The sequence below is a fragment of the Protopterus annectens genome, chromosome 2.part2 (genome assembly GCF_019279795.1).
Source record: "Protopterus annectens isolate FY-2018-M chromosome 2.part2, PAN1.0, whole genome shotgun sequence".
Lineage (NCBI taxonomy): Eukaryota > Metazoa > Chordata > Ceratodontiformes > Protopteridae > Protopterus > Protopterus annectens.
In genome coordinates this window covers 594,803,040-594,823,347 of record NC_056730.1, presented here as the reverse complement: position 1 = coordinate 594,823,347, position 20,308 = coordinate 594,803,040, and the positions used below count along the sequence as shown (strand labels likewise).

The 20,308-nt window shown below is 39.0% G+C and overlaps 1 protein-coding gene across 1 annotated transcript in view; it reads right to left on the bottom strand.

Annotated features, from left to right (window-relative positions):
* LOC122795736 (BCL2/adenovirus E1B 19 kDa protein-interacting protein 3-like) overlaps positions 1–20,308 on the bottom strand; it is an 864,428-nt gene that overhangs the window by 283,057 nt on the left and 561,063 nt on the right. The window contains exon 3 of the mRNA XM_044064046.1: positions 19,539–19,617. Coding sequence (XP_043919981.1) covers positions 19,539–19,617 — 79 coding nt within the window. The remainder of the gene's footprint in view (positions 1–19,538; positions 19,618–20,308) is intronic.

Here is a 20,308-nt window from a genome sequence, read left to right as displayed (position 1 = left end):
CAGTGAGTGCAGTTTCATGTTAAAACCCCTAGCATTTAACAGCATAACCTTGAGGTTATTTTTAGATGGAATTTTTACACTGGGAATTTTGCCCTTGAGACATTGCCTAAAAAAGGAACTAGTGGGGTGGCAAGAGTATTAGCCAGTAGCCAAAATTCCAGGAGTGACACATGAAAACCATCTCTGGCAAAGCACTGAGGTCTGTCGATCATGTCATCACAGGCTGTCAGATACTGGATCCCCTTAGAATGACACCAGAAATTAAGCCAATTATTGAAGTCAATTATTTTCTGTTTGTACTGCGACATCATCCTAGGTGAAGGTAAAATGCTGCTTAAGGCTAGGGACATACCTGCCTGACACACACAGTCCAAGAGGTCAGTCATGTCTTTCTTCATACAGTCCAGACAGGTACGTCTCAGGTTGTTCACACCAACATGGACCAGGACAGAGTCATAACAGTACCTGTTGTTGAGAGACTCGAGTGCATGTGTGATATGGTGGATCCCGGTACCTGACAGACAGCTGACCCTGACCTTCTCCTTATCCAGCCTGGTGAGAAGGACATCTGCGTGTCTCATAATGGAATTACCTATGACTAATATGTTTGGTTTTTTGTTTTGGATTAATGGCTTGACAGGTGAGAGACTGGTGCATGAGCTTTTATGTGCATTGTGTTCTGCAGAGGAAGTATTATGTGTAGCTTACTTGTGTTTGTGTTTGGGTGGTCTCTGGTGTTTAGGTATGTTTCTGGTGAGGACCTCTGCATATGTAGGTATGTGTGAGGTGAGGTGTGCATGCTGACAACCCGCTCATTGTCATATGTACTGACAGGTGTTTGAGAGACCATGGATTCAAGGATCTTAATATAGTTGCATCTCTCACATGTTGAGTTTGTGTGGACTAGGAATACAGGATTGTCAGTGAACATGGGGCACTGCTCATACCTGCTCCTCTGCTATTTTCCATCTTTATAAATAAACTTTCCCCAGACATATCTCATCTTCTCATCCTACATAGATCATATGGTATTTTGCACAAACAATTTTGCATGCAACCTCCAAGCAAACCTGCAAGATGATATCATAACCCTAACTAACTGGATCTCCCACAGAAACCTCATTCTGAACTCCAGCAAAACAAAAGCTATGATTTCTGATACCAAAACCCTAAAAGCATACAAATCGGTATGCATATCTATGACCAGAACTATACCCTCATCGACAATGCTACCTCTTTTAAAACATTTTCATTTGGCTAAATACTCTCCCTTAACTTCTCCGTTCACCATCAAAACACAAAGAAAAAGCTCAACTTTCTTCTATTTTGGGCCAAAACAATCTCACCCTTTCTTACTAAAACATCCAGAACAGCCATAAGCAAAGGCTTTCTGCTCTTCCAGTTTGAGTATGGCCTTGCCTGCATAGTGTCAGTATCAAAACAAACTCCACACACATTGAAACATTAATCAATAAAACATATAAATTTAGCACAGTGTCACTCAAAAATGTAAAAAATATAGCTATAAAAAGCTAAATGGCTTCCTGCCCAACAAAGAACTGACTTTCACCTATGAGCCAAACTATTCAAATTCATAGTCAACCAGGCCTTCACTCCTCTAGCAGCAAAAGTAATTTGGCAGCCTACCTCTTATAACATCAGTCACCACAACCATTCCACCTCTTAATATAACCCCCAATACTAAACTGCATTTCACTGGTCACTGCTTCTCTACTCTATGTCCACAACTCTGGGAAAGTATTCCCCACAAATAAAAATACGTATTCTTACCCAAAATTTAGGGTGTAACGAGCATGTCTACTCTCATCGGCCCCTCATCCACCCATACCACATGACTTGACCTACCTTAGTCTCTCCTTCTGGTACTGCTTACATTCTTACTAACCATCATATAATTTAGCATACTACATTGCACTGAAATACTGTATTCACTAACATAACTCCTGTTTCCAAACTCTGTCTACCATCTTAAGTCCACTCTGCTATCCTATCACTCCTGTTATTCTCACACTAACCTCACAACAAACTGTGAACTGCCTCACATTATTATAAATATTGTATATATTATAACCGCATATATTCTTTTACATTTTGATTGCTGATAATTGCATTTCACATTCCTGCTATCTCTCACTAATTATAATTGTGACTTGTATTGCCAGCCTGAGACTGAAAACAGTCACTTGTGATCACTGATCTATCCCAGTAAACAAATCTTAAATAAAGTTAAACGAAATAAAACTTGAAGCTATCATACTAGTCTGTTTTTTCTATGAGAATTGTGATTAAAAATGGATCTAAATTATTCTGAAAGAAAGCTGTTTTATTCTGTTTCTTCCAACTTTTAGCGCATAGGCTACTTAGATAGCAACTGTTAATTTTCTCAGAGTGGAAAGGCAATGTGCTCAAAATTCACATTTCACATTTAGTGAGTATAAGATGTGAGGTGATGCATACAACATGAAAAATAAAGCTTTGCTGGCTATGTTGCACATCCACAGACTGTTCATGTGCTAAGAAGATAAAACAAAATAAAGACATAACTGAGATCTTGTGTGACATCTGGATGTGTGTTATGCTTAAGGCACAACTGCTTATCAAGATGTAAATTCTTTAGGGAGGAAGAGAAAAATTAGCTCATTGGAACAGTGTAGATATTGATCAAAGCAGAATCAGTTTCTTCTTTTTGTCGCTCATCCATAAATTATGTTATATTACATTTGCTTGACAGAACAAGACAGTAAGCCTATCTTCACTGCTGTTTAAAGGCATTTGACTTTCTACTTCTCTTCTATCACTATCTTCTTCCTCACCCTTTTTCCAAGTCCTTTACTTCTTCAATGCCTCACAGAATTCCCTGTCCAACACCCACAGTACAGGCTACTACGTGTCCATAAAGTCCTCCATAAATAAGAACTTGCCCAGATCCAGGGAGTAGCCAGCCATCACAATATTATTCCTGTATCCCCTCCTCTCCCTCAGTCCATCCTGCTCAAAACAACCTTTTCAGTTCTCGTTGCAATAATCATGTGCATCCATTTAAGGTTGTACCAACTTTTTCTTCTGCTTTTAGTTAGAAAAAGGTCTAGCTTGCCTAGTATCTGGTTATATCCTTTCCCTTCCACCCGACACACCATTCTGTGGAGCCCTTTCAGCAGTAAGATGTGACTTAATTACTTTTCTAAAAACAAACCAAAGTATTCTGTTTATGTTACACTGTCCTCTCACCTCATTCAAGATAGTTCAGTTTAACTGTGATCAACATAACCTTTTCCTGCACTGTTGCCATCAGTTCCATTTCTCCAAAAAAATATTTTCCCAGTAAATGAACCCTGACATTGGCAGTGTTATCACTATATCCTAACCATTACACTACCAGGAGATGATCTTATGTAAATAATGAAAATCTTTTATTTTATTTTTTTATTTATTTGTTAACCAGGAAAGCTCACTAGACACAAGTGTAATTTTTCAGGGGAAACTCAGGAGCACTGTCTGATTAATTAACTTGCTCAAAATTACAGTTTGCAAGTAGAGGTTGAGGGAATCAAACCCAGAACTACAATATGAAGCTTATTAGCAACTGAAGGGAAACCTAAACTGAAGGAAATTAAAGCATAAATTAAACATTCAGTTATCTAATGAAATATCACAGAGAAATCAGTATTGATGTGTAACTGTGTATAACAGTGAGAAATCCCAGATTTATTTACAAAAGCAGATAACAGTTTATCTGAACTTAAAAGGCAAGTTCAGGTATTCATGAACAGGCTGAGCATGAGAAAAAGGACCTGCTCCAATGGGTCTATATTAGTTCGTCGAAGTCACTCTTCAGCGAACACACGTTCATCAAACCGTATTCAGTGAAAATCACTTCTGCGATTCCCTAAATACTCCCAGGGCAAGGAAATACTTGCCCCACAGCACAACTTTACCCTTTTCTCCACTGTAGTGTGATCTCGGGGTTGGTATATATAGTTAGTGGGTTGGGGATGAAGCTGTCCAATTGGGTGGGTTAGATTTAGCTCAATTTGGGTCCTTTTGCTGCGGGGCAAGTATTTCTTTGCCCTGGGAGTATTCAGTGAATCGAGGAAGTAATTTTTGCTGAATACAGGTTGATGAATGTGTGTTCGCTGAAGGGTGACTTCAGAAAACTAATACAGACCCACTCCAATTACATAGTATTTTGTGAATCAGAGACATCATTATCAGCTAATTTACATGTCTCTGAATCTCAGTTAATTACTGCAACATGCAGCTCAGCACTTCCCATGGTAATTCTGTGGTGGCTGCATTGTTTAGGCAACGAGTTGTATCCCATGTGTCTAGTTGTTTCCCCAATCCCCACATTACTGTAAGTGCCGTTATGGCACAAAAGTTGTTTTCCCTGGTGTCTAGTGTTCCCCTCACCCCTGATCCCCATACTGGTTTCAGTGCCATTATGGCACAAGTCTTATGATATAAGTGGTATCCCCACCCAATGTAGATTATGCTTCTTAGTCTAAGGGTGTGTGGAGGACTGATAGCCACCTCAACCCACTCCCACACAAATAGATATGTACACAGCAAACACACACAGCCCCCTACCCACCAGATTGCAATCATACACTCATCCATTCACAGACATACACACACACGTGCACACCCCTTCTGGTCCTACCTTACCACTAAAATCCTCAGTACTTTCTTTTTCTGTGATGGATGAACATGGCCATTTGACCATGTTCACTACTGCAATTGGTATGGGGGTGGCTGTGCTAAATTATTCAGCAGAGTGAGTCTATGAATTGCTCAGCACATAGATGCCTTCCAGGAGGTGGCTCCAGAGCTCATGGCTAATTAACATATGCCTCTGCACTGGACTGTTTCATTTGCATGCAGCACAGCCTCGGAGACAGCCCAATGCAGTGTTGCATGTCTTCATGCTAGAGCGTTGTGTTAGGGCTGTCTCTAAATACTGAAAGGCTATTAAGAATTGAATCACCCCCCTCCCCACCACGGTTGAGTCTTAGGGTAAACATGACGATCCACTTATTGCAATGCCTGGCACAACATAAAATGCAGTGCAGCAATGGGTAAAAATAATTGGGCAATATGCTCTAACATCAGATACTTTTCCTAAAGTACCAGTGCTGTTAACATGCTTTTAAGTATATTTGGACTTCCAGATTACTGAATTCTTCAAAAAAGTCCATTATTTAACTCTGTGCTATTTAAAACATATTTGGGAAATTCCTAGCATCCACTGATTAAGGAGAAATAAACGGGGATGTTTATATTGTTATACTCTAATTTATATTTTTTTTATGAAAAACACCTATACTAATACGGTTTTGAAAATAATAACTCAGCCATATAAAATGTGTCTATATCTAAGATTATGCCTGCCACTGTTACTGATTTTTGGAATTGTAATTATCAGTCCAGGCCCTGCAGGCACTATAGAGTACGGGTGGCATCCCTGCCAATTAATGCAAAAGATGACATGGCACCATTAACTCAATAAAGGGTGAAGTAGTAGCAAGAAAAGTGTGCACAGGTCAGTTTCAATGCTAAATCCACAATGTACTACTTGTCTCCAAGCGCATAAACAGAACATGTTCTGATGTCCTGGGTATGGGCTTCCAAAATCCACACTCAAATGGAATGGCACGATGTTCATTTACAGAACTGAGTCTTTATCCCAGTGGTCACAGGCCCTACCTCACTGTTTTTTCTGTGAACCTGTGTCCTCTAGCACCCCTTTATCCTTGATAACTGCCTTTCACACAAAGCATTACACACACACACACACACACACACACACACACACACACACACACACACACACACACACACACGCGCACACACACACAGAATTCTCAAGTAAATCTGTCAGAATTCTCCAATTCTCCCCAGCTTTCTTCCTGGCCATGTAGTACTGGCACCACTCTGGGAGAAGCCAGAGACTTACACTTAACTGTTACTCTTAAATTAGTCAAATATGAAATACACCACTCAATATCTCTTTTGCTGGGAGTCAGCCAAAGCAGTGTCTTGGACATGTGCCATACAGCTAGCAAACCAGCAATATAAATAATGGTTATCCTCTTCTCAGGTAAGTAACAGTACACAAATATTCTTATAATAAATAAATAAAAGCTACAAGAGATTAACGTTAAATAAATAAATTTTACTTAAATAATAACAAACAGTAAAAATACAAACTAAAACATATGCAAGTCAGCACACAAAGAAAATTAAAAGAAAGGGCAATAAACATAGAAAGGATGTATACAATAAAACTTATGTTCCAGATATCTAAGTTCTCTGTCTAGCTCACTGCAAGAATACTGCCCTTAAATAGCTAGTACTCACAGATAGTTCCACAACCAAGGCAAGACAAACATCACTATTCTTACCTTTCCGTTATACACAGTTATATAAAATTTACATTCCCTCAGCTCTCAACTGTCACTGACACTATCACATCCTGTTGCTTGGAAAATACATCATAAAACAAGTTATTTTACTCAGCATAACAGTCAACAAGGTTTATGAAAACAAATCAGCATACATTTTTCCTTGAATTCTGAATCCCTCAGATGCCTTTAAATAAAATGTCCATGTAGCAATTACATTTGACTGTTGTTTGTTTATTACATGAACAAAATGTCCCACCATGTCTAGGAACACAGCACATTTCATAGGCATTCCCTGAATTTTGACATTTGAGGGAAAGCAAAAAAGAAGAAAAAAAAAAGTAAATTCTGAATCATTCAGCCTGGCATTATCACATCTGATTTTTTTATTAACCCAACGTTACTCCTGGCTTAACAAGCACAACCAAAAATACTGAAATCCATAGCAAGTTGTTTTGTTATTCCTAAACATGAACATGCCCTTTCTCTAACTGTTCATTTTAACCCTTTCCATACATCCCTCCTTCAGAAAATACAAAATAAAAGAAGGCCATTCATAGACCTAGCTGACATAAAAAGTAACCACTGTATCATTCTGAGCTCAAAACATACTCTGCCTATGACTCAGTGTGCCATGAAATGGGTCTATCCATTTGGAAGTGTATGCCTTATTAGAAATTTCCCTTCCCTGTTTCTCTTTAGAAAAACACTCCAAACCAACTGAATTAAAATGCCTAATATGGATACTTCCTATTACTCAGACTACTTCTACCCCTTTTCATAATACTATCTTTCATTTACTCTTCTCGTTTCATTCCTCCCTTTGCCTTACATTCTGCTCTATCCATTTACTTGCCTTCTTTCTCATCACTTCTTAGCATTTTTTTTAATTCCCACTTAGGTCTTCTCTTTTCCTCTTTGATTATCTGAATTATTTCTTTCCCACTTTTTCTTAGTTTATATTCTGTCGTTCAGACTTATTATTTATATTTCACTGCCTCATAATGCATCAATAAGGTGCATAACAGTTGTGTAACCCTTGCTTACTGTGTCTTATGTAAACTACAATTTTTTATAAATAAACTAAGTTTACTTTCTATTCTTATTTAAGCATTTTGTTAACTTCTTTGTCATTGTGGATAAAAAGGGTGTCAGGGCTAGCCCAAAGAGACTCATAGGTTCAATGATATATGCTAGGCTAACGACCATCAGGCCCTTTATAAGCCTAGCCATGCAACCCAACCCAACTGTATCCCTGTGTAATTTGGGAATCTATGAGGAGGGGTATGTTTGTTTGGGCTTTCTGGGGGGATATGTTAGATGGGTAATATTTTACTTATTGTCTGCCTCTGTCCATTAAAGATATAGGGGCCAGACTGGGGATGAATTTATGATTTCCCATCCAATGGTTATATTTGAATAAGGTCAAGTATGAACTCTGCTTCACATGGATAGGGAGCCTATTCCGTAGCAGTGAGATCCTTTGAGACACATATCGCTCTCACCAGCATGTTCTAGTTATGTCATAAGCAAAGTTTAAATACTTGGATCTAGTGCTTCTAGTGCTCTTCATTTTGTGGATGTGCAAATGATCCATCAGGGATGGATCTGAGGATGCCTTATATGCAAGGCATAAATTGTCTGTCAGTAACCTCCAGGAAACTGAGTATACAGATTGAGCCTTAAGGTGATCTCCATAGGACATGTTGCCAATACCCTGGATCCTCCTGGAAGAGAACCTCTGTGGGCATTCCAGCTGTTGGAAATGACGGGTCAGGTACATACTGAAGAGGGCATTGTACTCATTGATGGATTTGATAAGGGCAGAGAAAAGTAGTGCTACAACTTCCTTAGACCTGGATGCCATATCCTTACTTATAACTTGAGCAACATAGACTGACTTTCCTAACTACCTTGGCTATGTGTTGGTCGAAGGCCAGATTACTGTCTATGTTACCAGATCCCTAACTACTGAGTCAACTCTTAAGGGTGTTTTATTCATGGAGTAATTGGCTTGTGTGGACATTTTCCCAAAGGGCACTATAATGCACATCTTAGCATTATGTTTTAAACCATGGCCTTTTGGCACCAGACATATGTCTGTGTCAGGATCTCTTGCAGGATTTTAGTGTTGTAGGGGGGAATCTGTGATAGCTCCCAATTTACACTCATCTGCAAACTTGGTGAGCCAGAGGCCCTCAACAGTAGCTTGGACATTTGAAAAGTACATGCCAAACAGGAGCGGGCCCAGCACAGATTCCTGAGGTATTCCAATGGCGACTGGTCTCTTGGTGGAGGTGGTCTCACCAATCCTGCTAACTGAGTCCTATCTGTGAGCCATCTGGCAATCCAGTGAATTGTGTAGAGATTTATTCCTAGTTCAGTGAGCTTGTCAACAATACCTGTGTAGGGGATTATATTGAATGCCTCAGCCAGATCAAGGTAGGCAGTATGCACCATCTTCCCCTCATCCATTGCCTTTGTGACCTTCTCAAAGAAGTCTACCAGGTTAAGTAGGCAAGACCTTCCCTTGCCAAAGCTAAACTGGGGTGAGTTCAGTGTCTGTAGGTTGCCAATGTCCTTATTGATCATTTCCATGATAATTCATTCCATGGTTTTACATATTAGACTTGTAAGACTGATGGATCTGTAATTTCTAGAGCCAGTTGATGAACCAATCTTGTAAAGAGGGATGACCATTGCAGTTCTCTAGTCACTTGGTATGTAACCTGTTTTAAGAATGTAGCTGAAACAAGTGGCTCTGAAGGTCATATTTTAAACTATTTAAGAAGCAACCCATAACACTGATGGGGCCCGCTGAGGTAGTGTTTTGGCCTTGGCAAGCACTCCAATGCTCCATGCTGATAGTTGGGGGGGGTATGCTAGAATAGATTTCACAAGGGGTAGCAGGAGGGGAATGGGTGCTGAAGTTTAAGCTGAATTTGTCAGCCGGCAGATTCAATATGTCTCTCTGCTCAGTGAAGATGGTGCCATTTACCTGCAATTCAGTACAATGCTATGTGTTACCTTTAAGGTTGCAGATACAGCTGAAGAAGGCCTTGTGCTTGTTCTTAGCCTGACAGGTTACCCTGACTTCATAGCTGGCCTTGTTGAACTTAATTAATCTTCTTAGTTTCTTTTTTAGTTTAATTAGAAAATGCTTGTCTTTATGAGGGCAGCTCTGATTATGACCATGACTTTTTACCTTTTGTTTTACACCCTGTTAAGCTTGAGATTTCATCAGTGTTGTTAGCCTTTGGTATTTGTAAGGGGCTTACTTTTGGTAGATACAGCATCCTCTATGCTTCAATTCACATGTTTAAACAGGGTTTCTGTGAACAATTCTGCAGATGTTGCTGAGATCTTAGGATTCGGGGGAGCACTGAATTTTGACAAACTATCTCAGTAGGATGTATTTGCTCAAGAATAGTTACAACTTTAGTTGTTTTTTCCAAGATGATCTATATTTGAAATGAGACAGCACTGTGATCTGACCTCACAAGTGAGAACATGATATATGGAGAGTATTGCTCTTCCATGTTGGTGAGTACTAGGTCCAGTATGTTTAAAGCTCTAGCTGGAGCATGCACTATATTGTCCGGGGTATTTACATTAATAAAATAATAGAAACATTGTGACTGTGGGTTTGAGGCAATGCATGTTTCCCAGTCTATAGAGGGGTAGCTAAAGTCCCTTGTGAATAAGGTGTTTGGTCAGATAGGGAGTGTCTCCAGTAGGTCTAGGTATGAGTTACTGGATTCTTGGGGCATAAATGGTGACCTACAGTTACACAGAATATGGTAGGCAACTTTATCTATAGTGAATTGCATGTGGATAAACTCCAGGGCATCATTCTGCTTAATTAACCTGGAGGTATATTTGTTGCTGATGTAGATTAAGACATCTCCACTTTTAGCCCATCTTTGCTGCTACTGGTCTAAATGTGTGGAGTGCACTGTTGTCTTCTACTACTAATGGAGTAGCTTATGTGCTTTAAAACAAGTCTCAGTAATAAAAAACTATGGAAATGCACAGACTTAGATAAATACACCATTGAAGAAAAATGGGATAATCATAGAGCAAAACCAACAGAGTAACACACCGAAGTAGAAATGTATTTATTACCAAACAAATAAAACTTAGTTGCCAAATAAATAAAACTTGGTAAGCACTTTCACTACAGCTTCATCAGACCATAGGCACAGAGAGAATGAGCCACTGTAATATATACATAGTTCCAATACCCTTAAGCCAATCAGGTTAGCAGCTAAAGAGCTTATAAAAATAAAGAGATAGAGCATGTAATTATATAAAATAGACATAAAACAGCAACAAATACATATAAAAATACATATGGAATAATGAGTACATATCAAAAATGAAAATAAAAATAAAAAATATAAAAATGTGAAATGAAGCAAGGTCAACTCCTAAGGCTACGTCCCTTTAGTGAAACTTTTTCATTAAGTCTACTACCTTGGTCAACCCTTAGTTTTATCAGTCATTTGACCTCTCTGGTTTCAGTTAGGTTCCTGATGTCACCACCTCTAGCAGTGGGAAAGATTCTATCAATAACCATAAACCTGAAAGTATGACTAGCGTTAGTGCTAATCACATGCTTAGACAAAGCACTGTTCATGGAAGCACATTGTATGTTGTAAAGGTGCTCCCTGATCCTGTCTCTCAAAGTCCTATCGGTTTTCCCCACATAGAATGCTTTGCAGCACCTGCAGTAGGCTAAGTAAACAACATATAATGTCATAAAGTTTGCACTTACACTAAACTTGTACCTACGCCCATTATCAGGATGGTCAAAGATACCACTGCTGTCTATGAAACTACAAAAATTACATTTGCCACAGGGTATTGTGCTCCCTCTTAACCCATTGTCATCAAATCTATTGTTATCCAGATAGCACTGCATCCTCTTCAGATTCTTTTTATTCTTATAGAGGAACCTTGGTGTATCGCCTATTAACCTCCTTATATCAGGATCAGTGGTGAGCAAACCCCAGTGTCTCCTAATGATGTCCATTGTCATCCTAGTATCTGTTGTATGCCCAAGGGAGACAGAGATGTTCTTGGATCTAGTAGACGGGACACGTCAAACATTCACATACCTGTGTTGTTCTGAAAATTATAGTTTCACTATACTGGGTCTGAGAGGAGGAAAGGTATCCAGCAACCCTATCGACCTCCCCTTCCTCATATCCTCTGTACCTCAGTCTATCCCTAAGCTGATTAAGCTCTGTGGTATAGCCATCATCAGTTCCATTCAGTCTTGAGGGTCGCAGACCCTGTCCCTTTATTATATTCCTGAAGACATGCGAGGGTGCATGCTACGTTTATGTAATAGGGAATTCCTGTAGCAGGGTTTATACGGTAAATCCCTCTACCTAATGAGCCATCCTCCTGTCTGTTCAACATTATGTCTAAGAATTCAATCTGTGTCATCGAATATACCAAGGAAAATTTGAGGAAACTGGTGGTCAAGTTCAAATCAGGATGGAAGTTAATCAATTCATCAGCCCCAGCTGTCCAAATAAAAAACAAGTCATCCACAAATCTACAGTAGAAGGGAACATACCGTACAAAGGTGGATGTTGGAAAAACTTACTTAATGCTTCATGCAAATCATTCTGAGTTAGCTTAGCAAAGGTGTTGGGCTGACCTATGTTAAGAGGTATTTGAGTAAGCACAGTGACTATGACCAAAGTTTACTTGAGTTACTATATATAAGCATGAAGCTAGTCCTTGAGAATAATGCTTTTGTTTTTGACAGAACATATTATCAACAAAATGATGGCGTAGCTATGGTCTATATTAAATAAGCAAACTTAAAAAAGCAAACGTTTATTCATTGACTCTAGTTCAGCAAATGCTGAAAATGCCGAACACTCGGAACAGCGATTTTTTTCCCCAGGGAAAAAAAAAATCTCTATTCCACAAAAAAAAAAAAAAAAAACTTAAAACAGTATTTAATGTGGGGGACTTTGCCCTGCACACACCCCCCCCCTACTTAAATATACCAACTCCAAGATGGCACCACAGTGGAGGAAACAGCAAACTCCCAAAACTGGCCCAGCAATTTTATTCCCTGAGAAAAAATCCGCTGTTCTGGGTGTTCGGGATTTTCAGTGTTCGCTGAAATAGGGTCGATGAATCAGCGTTCGCTTTTTTAAGTGTTCACTGATGCAATACAGACCCCTTAGTTATGGGCACTTCCAGTGCCAATAGCTACGCCAATATGGTTATGGCACTCTTGGAAGAAGAATATGTTTTTCCATTAGGTACAGGGATTTACCATAAGCCATGCTATAGGAATTCCCTATTACAGAGGCGTAGTATGCACACACCCCCACATGTCTTCAGGAATATAATAAAGGGACAGGGTCTGAAAGCCTCAAGACTGAATGGAACTGATGACGGCTTTACCTCAGAGCTTAATCAGCTCTGACTTGTTCCCACTTATACTATGTCTCTGAATGCATGCATTTTTCAAAAACGGGAATCATCTAGTGTAGCTCTAAGTGACTACCTTAACTGCATATAAAATGTCTGCCTTAATCAGAAGAAGAATGGGGATTGGTCACATTAATCATGTATGTGAGTCTCTTATAAGTAGGCACTGTAAACCATTTTGCTGTAAAAGAGAAGATTAGTCATTTATAATGTATTTCAGGAGAAATGAGCCCAGTGAAAGTGGGCACAGCCTCTCACATAACATGTGATATAAGCATTGATAAGGATAAGTCAGACTGGAAAAAGTTCTGTAATAATTTATTTTATTTATTATTTATTTTACATTTGTTAACCAGGATAGTCCGAATGGATATATGTCCATTTTCAGTGGAGGCCCAGGGAGAAAAGCTCCACAAACAAGAAAAAGACAATATACAAAAAGACAATGTACAAAAAACAAATTTTTTTTTTTTTTTAGCAAGGGGTCAAAAGTTATCATGAGGAGTAGTGACAAAATAATCATAAGATAACATCAAGTGAGGTTGGAAAAAGTAGCAGTTGCTAAGGGTGATCCTTATGGATAGTCCATGGATTAGCCAGGTTTGGTACAGTAGCAGGTCCATTTTGACCCCAGGTATTGTTCGAGCTTGGCTTTGAAATGATTTATAGAAGAAAGTGAAGTAATCTCAGGGGGAAGATGGTTCCAAGATCTACCTAGAGAGTTAGATAGGAGAGAGTCACCGGCTAGGTTATTAGTTTTGTAAGTCTGGATGAGGACTCTGTTAGAGGAATGCAGTGGTCATGAGTTGTAATACAGGGTGACTAGGTTTTTGAGTGCAGGGGTGTTTTGAGGGTTGTATATGACTTTGTGGGCCAAAATCAGTTGGTTGTAGAGCAGTAGACTAGGTAGTTCGAGCCAACCGAGCTGGGTTAGGTTGATGCAGTGATGTGTCCTAAAGGGGAGCCCAGTGGCAAATCTGGCTATGTAATTATAACAGGTAGTGATCTTATTTAGAATTGTCTTGTTGTTGTTTAGAAGAAGAGGGGATGCGTATAGGAGAGTAGAGAGAAGGTGAGATCGAGCAATGGCTACCTTGGCTGGGGGAGTCAGAAAGTTTTTTATTCTATACAGGGATCCTAGTTTCTTATTGATGGTTTTGATCAATTGGTTAACGTGTAGGTCAAATTTTAAGTTGTTGTTAATAGTGACCCCTAGAAGTTTAGTAGATGGGTCAGGTGAGATGATTGTGCCATCCTTAGATTTAATTGTAATGTTTATGGGGCAGGACCGTTGTGTTGGTAGGAATATTAGCATTTTAGTCCTTTTGGGATTTAATATCAAGTAGCGGTTGGAGAGCCAGTTTTCTATTGTGTTAAAGGTAGCCTGGGTAATTAGCTGTAACTAATAAAGCCTTCATAATTATCTCTAAGTAATATAAGCCCCACAAAGGCAGACACAGCCTCTTAATATTACATGTTCTACAAAACAGGCTAATAAAGTCAGTTGATAGCCTCATAAAAGCAGGCATTTTCAATTATCAAAGTGTAAACCTGTCTATTAGATGGATCTGATGAAGCTCAGAGAAAAGTATTTTCTAACATACAGTTCTATAGTGGTAGCTCATGGTATGTTGTCATGTTTTGTTTGTTAAATATAAAAATAAAAATCTTTTAACTGAGAATGAGTTTCCACAGGCTGCTGAGTTAGTAAAAACAAAAATGAAAACTCCAGTAAAGCTAGAAGAACTTCCACTGAGTGACCTCCCAAACCTCTTGTTTCAGAGGCACATGGGATATATGCAAATGAACCTTATGAACTTTAGGTGTTTCAGCTCAATGGCAATTCTGAATGCCCATGACTTGTTTCGTCGCTGTAATAGACAATTTCAAGCCAATAAAGCCAAACCCCACTAGCTGTGGATATGCATATTTCGGCCTTGTTATGACCTCGTCAGGACAACAGAAGCAGAGTGCTTGACTAAGCATTAGAAACACAGGCTGTTATACCCAGCTGATGTCCATTATCATTAGGGTCACTGCAAAAAAAATATCCAAACAACAAACTAAAACAATGAGCGAGAAGGTCACTTAAAAACCAATCAGTAAAAACAAAAATGAAAACTCCAGCAAAGCTAGAACTTCCAATGGGCATTCAGAATTGCCATTGAGCTGAAACACCTGATGTTCATAAGATCCATGTGCATATATCCCATGGGCATCTGATACAAGAGGTTTGGGAGGTCACTCAGTGGAAGTTCTAGCTTTATGCCAAGACCTCTGAAGTTGCAATGGCCATCAAGACCCTCAAGCCAAACAAGTATGATCACACTCTAGTAAATAAGCTGAGGAACTGCCCATTGCAGAAAAATCCAAATCAGTCCTTAAACCAAGCCAAGACATTATTGTAAACAAAACCACTTGGTCACAAAGGAACCTCTAGCAAACAATTCCTTTATTAAAAATTATAAATGTGATTTGTTAAACGGTTTAGCACTTTCATCCCCACACCCACATATTTGGAACAGAATAGAAAGACCACTGGGCTTGGTTTATAGACAAACAATTATGATGATGATGATATGGTTGTGGTCAATGTGGGTGTAAATGACCTGGCAACCAAAATCCTGAGGGATATGCAGAGAGACTTGTCTGAGTTTTCCATTAATGTCTCAAATGTAAGAAATACCCTGGCATTAAGTGGAATTGTTCTTTCTCCAAGAATAATGCCATGGTACAAAGAAAAGGTGATCTTTTTCAATACCTGGCTGAATCACTGGAGTCACTCTAGGGACACCAGTATGTGTCAACTTGGGATGAGTTACTATACAGCCCTACTTGCTTCAGTTAAAGGACCTCCCAATCTAAAAACAAAACAAATCAAAAAACAGACAAAATCAAGGTAGTTCTGCTCACTGATAAGACTCTAAATAATGAATTGCCTGACCTTGAGGCCTTCCTTCATTGGAATACATTCATGTGTGCATTATTACTGAAACTTTTTTTAAAAGTGCAGAAAGCACTCCCTCTCTACCAGGATTTGCATATTCCATGCCTTTAGACCTAATGGGAACTGTGGTGGAGTATCCATATTTACTAAAGACCACATTACCTTGAAGCAGTTCCTAGGCACCCAGAAGCTGAACTTATTGAGATTCAAATCAAACTAAATTAAATCAACTATAAGATCATAGCATGTTAATGCCCCCTTAATACCATGGTCAGTTACAAAATTTACTGGGTAAACTTCAAATACACAGGAACTCCTCCATCCTTGGAGAGATTAACTAACCTTTGATAAAATTGAATACCTATACCTCAAATGTAGGTTATGCCTAAAAATTCCTTGATTTCATAAACAAAAACTCCCTGGACCAAACAGTCAGAGAACCAACTGGAGGATAAAATATGCATGACCTGGCCTTACATATATAGCATCTATATGCATTGTCCCACCGGTATACCCTTCCTCAGTTAAGTCTGACCTCAAACTCCTTAAAAATCTCCAAACCATCTGATGTAAATAGCATAGTATTTAAAGACTTCAAATGTACTAACCCCCTGCAAGTCTATGATGAAGTCACAACATTCATTATAACTAACCCCCAAAATTCATCAGTACAGACTACTAAAGGGACAGACTTGAGATTTTTGTAAAAGGTGTTTGTGAGATCCAAGCTCTCTGTAAAACTTGTATGATTTCCTAGGAGCAGGTGGTAAAGAATCAGGATGCAAAGCAAATTTTCAAAGACATCATCCAGAACTACATGCATAGAAGAAATACCCAGTGGCTTGAGAGAAGGTAAATTTAGGAGTTCCCTGTAATGGGTCTGAGCTTGTGAGAACTGTTTGCATTTTCAAACTGAAAGATTCCTTCATTCTATGAAAGGTATTCCCAAAAGAAAGGTCCTCCAAGGGGAAGGCAGAAGAGAGAGTGTCAGAGTCTCAGTATGGGTAAGTTTGTGGGGGCAGGTGCCCAGAGTAGGACAACTCCTCCTCATCTTCTGAGTTTGAGGAATCTGAATTTTCCTGAAAGGCCGCCTCCCTGCTTCTTTTGGATGGGGAGATTTCAGTAGCAGAAATGTGGGATGGCTCTCTGGATTTCATGAAAGCCATGACATCCTGTGCTATTTTATAGGAGGCTTTGGCCTGAGAAGAAGTGCCTGAATTTGGAAGCAAAGAAAAGAAAGTGGTTCACTTTGGTTTAGGTGTCCATTTAGAGGGTATGACCTCTGGTTGCAGTCATCTGACTGTTACTTCGGTTAAGGTTGCGGTAGCTGAGGTAGACAGGGTGTCTCATGTGAGACCCACACTGCAAACATCAGAAGCTGAGGCCTGCTGAGCGAACTCAGACCTAGCTGATGTCTGTGTCATGGTAGCTGAAACCATGGCAGCTGCGTGAGTCATCGGTTCATTTAGGGACTTGAGAAAGAGATTTCTCAGAACTGTCAGAGTCCTTGGTCTTTTTGTCTTTTCGTTTCTTTGGAATGATGCTATGAGAAGCTGGTGTATGTGAAGGCCCTGTAGTAACAGTGGGTTACAATCCCACCAAGAAACTGAAGATGAGAGCTCCACATTGGTGGCTTATACCTCAGCCCTGTGTTTGAGGTTTTCTGCATGGAATTTTGCACAGTCAGGACAATTAGAGATGTTGTCCTGAGGTCCCAAGCAAAGCAGGCAAAATGAGTGAAAATCTTTATGCAGCATTTGCTTTCCACATTTCAAGCAATTGTTGATCTTTTTAAACATTAAATTAAATGAGGAAAAACCTCAACAAACTTATCTGATTCAAAGGAGACATTCTGGAAAAATTAACCAACCGAGTGACTGTAAGCATTTGAACACACATGAATAGCATTGGACTGCATGGCTAGAAAAAACTGAAGATAGTGTCGACAGACACCCTTCTTTTAGCCTAACATCCAGATGTTGGTCTTCGGACATTCTTTGGCTATGACTCTGGAAATCAGGTTTGTCACAGGCTTCTGCATAGCAGGAGGACTGTACTGCAACACTGACTAAGAATAACATCTTTATTTTCCATAAAGCTGTGTAAAAATGGACTGTCAATATCCATTTATACACATTTTTGTACAATTTTTACCCAGCTGTTTTCTGACCATCAAATCACCTGAACTGCCATCTGCCAGAAACTGTGTTTATTGCTTTCACTGGCATCCAAGTAATGTCAGCATTTTAATTTTTTTGTGGCCTAACCCCACCCCTCAAGACGACTTGACCATTTGTGTCATCCCATGCATCACCATAAGGGCCATCTATGCCCCTTAGTTCACATATATGTGCTTTTCCACATTAGTTCAGAAGGGCATTGGTGGTCATGACCATGTATTCCAAACTACAAGCTTCAGCTGTCCAGACAAGGCCCTATCATTGGATAAGTGGCACAAGCCAGGTTAGAACCAATATCCCCTCCTTCAGAGTGGGCAAGTCCATCCTCCTTGTCTATGCCACTGAGCTCCTGAGCTGCTAACTTAACTTGGGTCACCTATGCCACAGTCAGCATGCAGCACAGGATACTCTTTTGCAAACATTTTAAAATAATAATTAAACTTACCTAGTCAAGCATGGACAGTGCAGGTAGTTACAGTGAAATGTGTTTACCCCGATACCTTGTAGAGGTATTTAATTTATTAATTCATTACAAAATTTATTTTATTTTTATTTTATTTTACATTTGTTGACCGGGATAGCCAACTGGATTAATGTCCATTTTCAGTGGAGGACGGGGAGAAAAGCTCCAAGGTAAACAGATAAGTAATAACAAAGAAGGCATATTGCCAAGGTAGACAGATAAGTAATAACAAAGAAGACATATTACAGATGAGATAAAATGACATAAGCAGACATGAAAGACAATATCATATGTTCTAGTTACCTATGGTAACAGTCAGGGGAAAAGATAACAGTAATTCGATTAATAGATTATATACATCCATGGTGAGAGTTAGCCAGGCTTGTTACAGTGGCAAAGCCAGTTTAGTGCCAGATGTTCTTTGAGTTTAGCTTTGAATTGGGATAGGGAGGAGAGCAAAGTAATGTTAGCTGGAAGGAGGTTCCATGCTTTGAATTGGGATAGGGAGGAGAGCAAAGTAATGTTAGCTGGAAGGAGGTTCCATGCTTTGAATTGGGATAGGAAGGAGGTTCCATGCTTTGCCTGCAGAGTTTGCAAAGAGGGAGTCACCGGCTACATTGTTAATTTTAATTGTCTTAATTTGTAGTCTGTTTGAGGATCGGAGCAGTCTTGGATTGTTGTGGTGGGTGATCATATTTTTAAGAGCTGGTGTGTTATCTGGATAATAGAGGATTTTATTAGCCATAATCAAAGGTTATATTGGATTAGACTGGGAAGTTCTAGCCACCCAAGCTGTTTAAGGTTGATGGTGATGCACTCATTTAATGCCAAATTAAGCCAAAGATGGCACAAACTATACATCAAATGTAGTAATGGAAACAGTTTTAAATTACAGGATATAAACTGGTAACCATATTAATAATTAAAACTATTAAACTGTCATTAATATAAATCAGAGGTTCAGTGCAGTAATATTCATCTTCATAGGAGTAAAACAATGCATTGTGAGATACAGAAAAAAACCTTTTCATATGAAGAACTGAGAAATGCTCAATGTTACTCACTTGTATGCTAGTTCTCTCTCCAGTGCTTCCGTCCAAATCAAATACATGGTGCGTTGGCTGAGGACTATTTACCAAAGAACTAAAAGTAACAAAAACAGAGCATGTTAGCTTACACAAGATATATTTAAAAGTAAAATGCCACTGTACAAAAGTCTCATTATTATTCGATAAACCCATCTGCTCAGATCATTAATCTTTAAAAATGATTTTCTCACCAAAATTATTTTGTAATGATTTTCTTAAATAAAATTAAAGATAATGTACTTTTGGCTTTCCTGGCTTCTCCATGCTCTGTATTTGTGCCTTGGCACAATGCACATTCATACACACACACAAACACACACACATACACACACACACACACACACACACATATATATATATATATATACATATTTATATTCATATGGTCACAAGACCATGTGATTGCATTTTAAAAAACTGAAACATCAACACAAATAACAGTGTTTTTGCATGGAGCAAGCCCCGCTGCATCCCATGCATATGACATATACCAACTCTGAGACTGCTCCATATTGGGGAAAGGACAAACACCCAACATCAAAAAATATCAGCCTCTGGAGGAGAAGCTGATTCTTTGTTCAATGAACCGATCTTTTAAAATGTGATTTTATGGTCTTGCGACCATATAAGCCCCTACCATACATGGATCTACTTCACTAGACTGAATGCTCATAAGATCAAAATAAATTTCATCAAGATGACAAGATCAAATATTTATCAAACAGAAAATGCAACATATCAAAACT